The following is a 5,424-nucleotide window of genomic DNA, read 5'->3' on the forward strand; positions in this document are numbered from 1 at the left end:
GTAAGGGGAAATCAAGCTTGCGACAACGCAGCAAACATTTTGATATCGGCGCCGTTCGCGAAAGTAAAAGATGTCCTCTAAAAATCTTAATCAATTCAGAATACAAAAATCACGCGAAAATACTGCAGTCTTATTTATTTGTATCATATTATAAAAATATATATTCAGGCGCGATTTGTATCTGCGACACACCGAAAACTCTTAACATGTAACGTTTTACGTAGATGAGATTTCGCAAACGAAATAATGCACAGTGTTATAGTTTACATTGTGCATTCCCTGAATCTTAATTATAAAATTGCGCAATTCTTTGATCCTTATCCTTGTTATCGGGTATGCATTGTCAATTGTCATCTTTTTATTCATCTGATATACTCTATGTGTTTTGTATAGCCTGGTCCGTGATGGTAACCCAGTCGCCTACCCCAGGTAGCAATTAATGTCTAAAAGACATCATAAAGACATCTTTAAAGATTTCTGGCATCTTAAAGACATCTTTATGATGTCTTTTAGACATTAATGCTACCTGGGTAGCTTCTTCATAAAAATCGTTAAACCGAGCCAAAAGTCGCGTTCGCGTTTATCTCTTGTAACATACGCGAAAGAATCCTTTCCTCGGAATTCAAATTGATAATAGACAAATGACCTAATCACGTGTGAAATACGGATGAGAAATCCTCTCTGCTAATTTTTCTAATTTCTCTGATACAAGCGACTTTGAGTTGATTATACAAATACACGTAATATTATCCATTCAATGACGATCGCTCAATAATATATATATAGTATATCATGAATTTTTTTCTTTATCTCCGGGCCGTCCTGGGGGTCGATTATACGGTTCATTCTTGAAACGAGGTAAAAATTACAAAAGTGAGGAAATTCATTAGCTTATATCTATTTCATTGGTTGAAATCAAGTAAATCTGTTCACTTTTGTAATTTTCACCTCGTTTCTCAAGAACCGTAATCGAACTTTTTGGATACAAGTCTGGCGAGCCTTGCTCCAGGTAACTTTGTGAGGGTAAACCCTGTGCGTGCTCGTATGTACCATCGAATGACAAAAGAGAACCATCCCTTTTATCTAATAATAATAAAATCGCTTGAAGCATCTGACTTCGGTCGAGCAGTGCCGAGCAGCGCCGACGGGGAGCGCTGCTAACGGACATATGTCACGGATGCTCCGCTCTCTGCTGCCTCCGCTGCCAGTTCGCGGCTTTCACAGAGCGAGCCGAGCGAGCGTGCATATTGGAGTGACATGGCTACGAGTATCACGGAGGAAATCGAGGTAAGTATTTCGAAAGCGTGGCGCGCGACGGAACGCGTCGCGTCAGCGTGGAAACGCCGATCTCGCACCGCGGGATACGGCGCGCCCGGGGGCCACGGCGTTCCCGCCCGCGTGCGGGCGGCCGATTCCTTCCCGGCGGATCCTTCCCATATCCTTCTCCCTCCGCGTCCCTCTCTGCCTCTTCCACCGCCTCGGGCCTCCACGTTACTCCAAATGCTCCAAATGTTCGCCGTGTAGAAAGTGTCCTAGAGCCGCGAGGTCCGCGACGCTTTTCACGCTCGCGAAGGTGCCCCGCCGCAGCCGGTCGCCCCCCCTCCCCCTCGTCATCTATAAATAATCGCCGTTACGCCGGAAATACCGCGGGGCGATCGCGAAAGGCGGCGTGAAACCGACCCGGCGAGACGATGCGCACGCGATCCGCCGTACAGGTTAGCCCGGCCACGCGTAAGGTCGCCCCCCTTCCCCCCCCCACCCCCTCGCCGTGACCGCTGGAGTCGACCCTTCCATCGTGATTCTGCGGGGATGCCGAGGGATGAACGGCGACCTAAAACGTAAACATCTTTTTCAGGAAATCGATCGTAAGCAGAATACGGAAGTAGCGAGCACCGGCGAGTTCCCACCCGAATACTTAATCAAGCATCCGCTGCAAAACACGTGGACTTTATGGTATTACGAGCCCGACAGGAATAAATCATGGGAGGAGAGCCAGCGGGAGATAACGAGCTTCGATACAGCTGAGGATTTCTGGAGGTAGCTATGCTGTTTCTCTTCTTTCTTTCCTCCTTTTTTCGGCGTATAAAAAAAAAACGTCAAAAACTTACGAACGTGAATTACAACAAAGGAATCTTTTTTTTTTTATGTACAGCTTATACAACCACATAAAGACAGCCTCCGAGTTAAGGCAAGGTTGTGACTATAGCATGTTTAAGCAAGGAATTCGGCCTATGTGGGAGGACGATCAGAACAAGGATGGCGGACGATGGCTAATAAATCTAGACAAGAAGCAAAGGGCTACGGATCTAGATAATTTTTGGTTAGAAATTCTGCTCTGTATGATCGGGGAAGCCTTCAACGAGTTTTCCGACGACGTTTGCGGAGCTGTTGTAAATGTCAGGCCAAAAGGAGACAAACTCGGTGTCTGGACATCGAATGCGGATTGCGCGGATAGTGTTATGGAAATTGGGTAAGGTAATTTGGGCAAACTGTTGCAGCAGGACTCTTGTGAATTTTTTTGAGCTTATCGACACTTTTACGATTTTAGCCGAAAACTGAAGGAAAGATTAAGGATTACGTCTAAAACGACCATGGGATACCAGGTACATAAAGATACCGCGGCCAAAGCTGGCAGTCAAACAAAAAATACTTATACACTTTAAATTTCGCTAAATTTATGATATCACCCCCTGAGTTCATTAAAATATGTTGATTCAAAAGTCACCGGATTAGATATTGATATAATTGTGTGGAACTATTATCTTTGCATTATGTTGAAGGAAAGAAATTTAATAAAATTTTCATTTTCGAAAGCACGTTACGTCGTCGTTGTAGTTATGTTTCCGTAATAACGACAGAGACTAAATGAAAATCAATAAATCATATATTAAAGCGAAATAGATAAGCATATTATTAATATAGAAATTTAGTTTTTAAGGAATATAGCGTATATAGTTAACAGATATAATTTAAGAGAGATACGCGCGGGCTGCTGTATTTTTTGTGGCTGATAACACTGTATGGCTAGGACAAATTTATATGTTTCGATATAATTTGTGCAACCTCTCGTTTTTCAACAGAATAAATCCTTGTAACCTCTTGTAATATTTCTGTACAGTAGTAAGGCACACATGCAATTATACTCGAGATTTTCTTATAAATATCAAAAAGGTGTACTGGCATATGCTCTCTCGTACCTTTATTTATATCACCTATAATATCTACATTAAATTATCTACTCGATATACTATCGAGTTTCTTTCATCACCCATTATATCACATTTGATTAACAAAGAGGGTAAGTTAAGGCACAACGTCGGCAAGCTCGAACGGAAGACTTGCGTAGAAAGATTTCGTATTGATATCATATATTCTTATCTTTCAATATTAATTCCTCTACAAGTTCCTTAAGATCTCTCCGTCTACCTTTTTCTAAAGCACGTATTAAATTTATGGCCCATTGCTCCATGTTGCATTGCGACATATAAATTTTCAGAATCTACAAACAGAAATTATTGTCTCAAGTTCAATATAAGTTTATATTTTAGATATATGCCTACATAGTGTGTGTGTGTGTGTGTGTGTGTATATACATGCATATATATGCAGAATCTTTATTCTAAACGCATAATCTTACCTCGTAGCTTTGCTCCTTCAAATCATGAGGATATTTACTTTGTACAGCATCAATTTCATATTCTCTAATACCTAAATGTCTAGCTACATCTCGCCAAGATCGACCCAGCCTATCTCTGACTTGCAGCAACACTAGAAAAAAAAAGACATTTATACATACGAAAAGGAAAATAAAAATATTGTAACTTAAGATCTTAAAAAATACCTGTTTCTTGTAGCAATTTTTTTCTTTTGTAAAGATTACATTGTTCTTCGTGTTCAGAATTACACTGTAACGTCTGCGTACTATTACTGAATAACTTAGCTGTACTTTCTATTGATGACTGAGACAAATCGCACATAGAATTACACGTGGACTCTGAGCCTGTAGACTTTGACGTTGACGGCAGTACCGAGGCTGTTGCAGAGAGGTAACGTATTAGCTCCAAATTGCAGAAGTGTGCAAAAGCACACAGTTAATTAAAAAATACTCACTTTCATCACTTTGATACTTATATGAAGGTAACAATGGCACAGTCTTCAGCCAACTGTCATAATCTTCCAATTTGCTTTCCAAGTCGGGCTTGTGAATATACCTCTTTGATATGTACCGAAATGGCTCTATGTCGCTGTAACTCATAATGTTCCGTTTTTCCAGTAATCTTATAAACATCTTGAGATCCTTCACCATGCTCAATTTACGTTTTGAATCGATCTCAAATGCGTAATTGCATTTCAGTTGATCTAAGGCATCACTGTCAATGAGAGGCTCAGCTACACTAAGGAAGTCTTGACGAAGCAGCTTGTACCTCTCGAGCATCTTGTCCTTTCAAAGAGACACTCAGTTTTTCAAACCAGATTTCTGCGACAAATAATATATGTGCACAAATAAGAGTACAGTTTGAAAGAATATTCGAACGGATAAGACTCTCTTTCAGTACAATGCACAAATACTCCGAATAAATATTTTATTCAAAATTTTATAAACATTATACCTTACGTATTTTACACCTTGTTTCACAATGTGTCTTCTTTGAAAGGCTCTATCGCCAGGCTGTTTAATTTTGGCATCCTGCCAAGTTCTCATAGGTTCATATAATCTGCAGCACTTGATTTTATCAACAAAATATTTTTAAATCTAAATAATTCGTTATCTAATAAAGTACTTAATGCTCATAATATAATGCATGTGAAGCATAATCATTGAACTTGTGACAACTTAAAATTCGAAACTGCGAACATCGGCGCTCGACAATCAAAATTATTGTAAAAGTTCCGGAAAGCCCAGATTGGCCCCAGTTTAATGACAGATTGACAGGTTCTTTCCTCAATCGTACTTGTTCTTCCCGCAAGTAACAACTGACCGCGTTCGTAAAGCCTTTCTTTTTGTTTTAGAAAAGCGTCTAGCGAGTAATTATTCAACGGATGATCAAAGTCAAAGATTCCGCCTAATTAATTGCAAATTGGAAATTAGAACTCAATCAAACAGAACCAAATCAAGATTGAGGTTATTCAATTGATCGAATTCGGGCCACTTCGACCAAACTCCGATTAACTTAATCGTTGATTAGTCCATTGGAAGTGACCAATCGCATTTGCCCGATATAAAATGCGGTCACCGCTTTGGACGCTTGCCGCTTGCCGCATTCCCGTATTTGTGATTCGGCCGCGTTCAGCGATGATTAGTTGCGCGAGGCAACGCTAGATGGCGCTCGGCCGCCACCTATAGTTCAGTTTGGCGCTTTTACCGCTGCACGGCGCGGCGGCGTTGCGATCGACGTAAGATTCTCTTGACTAAACTCCGATTAA

At 40.8% G+C, this 5,424-nt stretch overlaps 2 protein-coding genes across 3 annotated transcripts; one reads left to right on the forward strand and one right to left on the reverse strand.

Annotated features, from left to right (window-relative positions):
• Window positions 1–1,155: 1,155 nt before the first annotated feature.
• LOC112464186 (eukaryotic translation initiation factor 4E-like) lies at window positions 1,156–3,161 on the forward strand. 2 transcript variants are annotated; one of them, XM_025031035.1, is made up of 4 exons: window positions 1,156–1,287; window positions 1,856–2,037; window positions 2,153–2,470; window positions 2,549–3,161. In XM_025031035.1, exons 1-4 carry the CDS (start codon window positions 1,258–1,260, stop codon window positions 2,661–2,663), a joined length of 645 nt encoding a protein of 214 aa, XP_024886803.1. In that variant the 5' UTR covers window positions 1,156–1,257; the 3' UTR covers window positions 2,664–3,161. The 2 variants fall into 2 exon arrangements, with proteins under 2 accessions (XP_024886803.1, XP_024886804.1); XM_025031036.1 differs by lacking the exon at window positions 1,156–1,287 and adding an exon at window positions 1,570–1,715.
• Window positions 3,162–3,184: 23 nt separating this feature from the next.
• LOC112464185 (fas-associated death domain protein) lies at window positions 3,185–5,276 on the reverse strand. The gene is made up of 5 exons (XM_025031034.1): window positions 4,611–5,276; window positions 4,111–4,477; window positions 3,842–4,033; window positions 3,638–3,768; window positions 3,185–3,499 (listed from the first exon to the last, which is right to left on the reverse strand). Exons 2-5 carry the CDS (start codon window positions 4,433–4,435, stop codon window positions 3,365–3,367), a joined length of 783 nt encoding a protein of 260 aa, XP_024886802.1. The 5' UTR covers window positions 4,436–4,477; window positions 4,611–5,276; the 3' UTR covers window positions 3,185–3,364.
• Window positions 5,277–5,424: the final 148 nt, after the last annotated feature.

The sequence above is a fragment of the Temnothorax curvispinosus genome, unplaced genomic scaffold, assembly GCF_003070985.1.
Source record: "Temnothorax curvispinosus isolate PA1 unplaced genomic scaffold, ASM307098v1 QBEX01013997.1, whole genome shotgun sequence".
NCBI lineage: Eukaryota > Metazoa > Arthropoda > Insecta > Hymenoptera > Formicidae > Temnothorax > Temnothorax curvispinosus.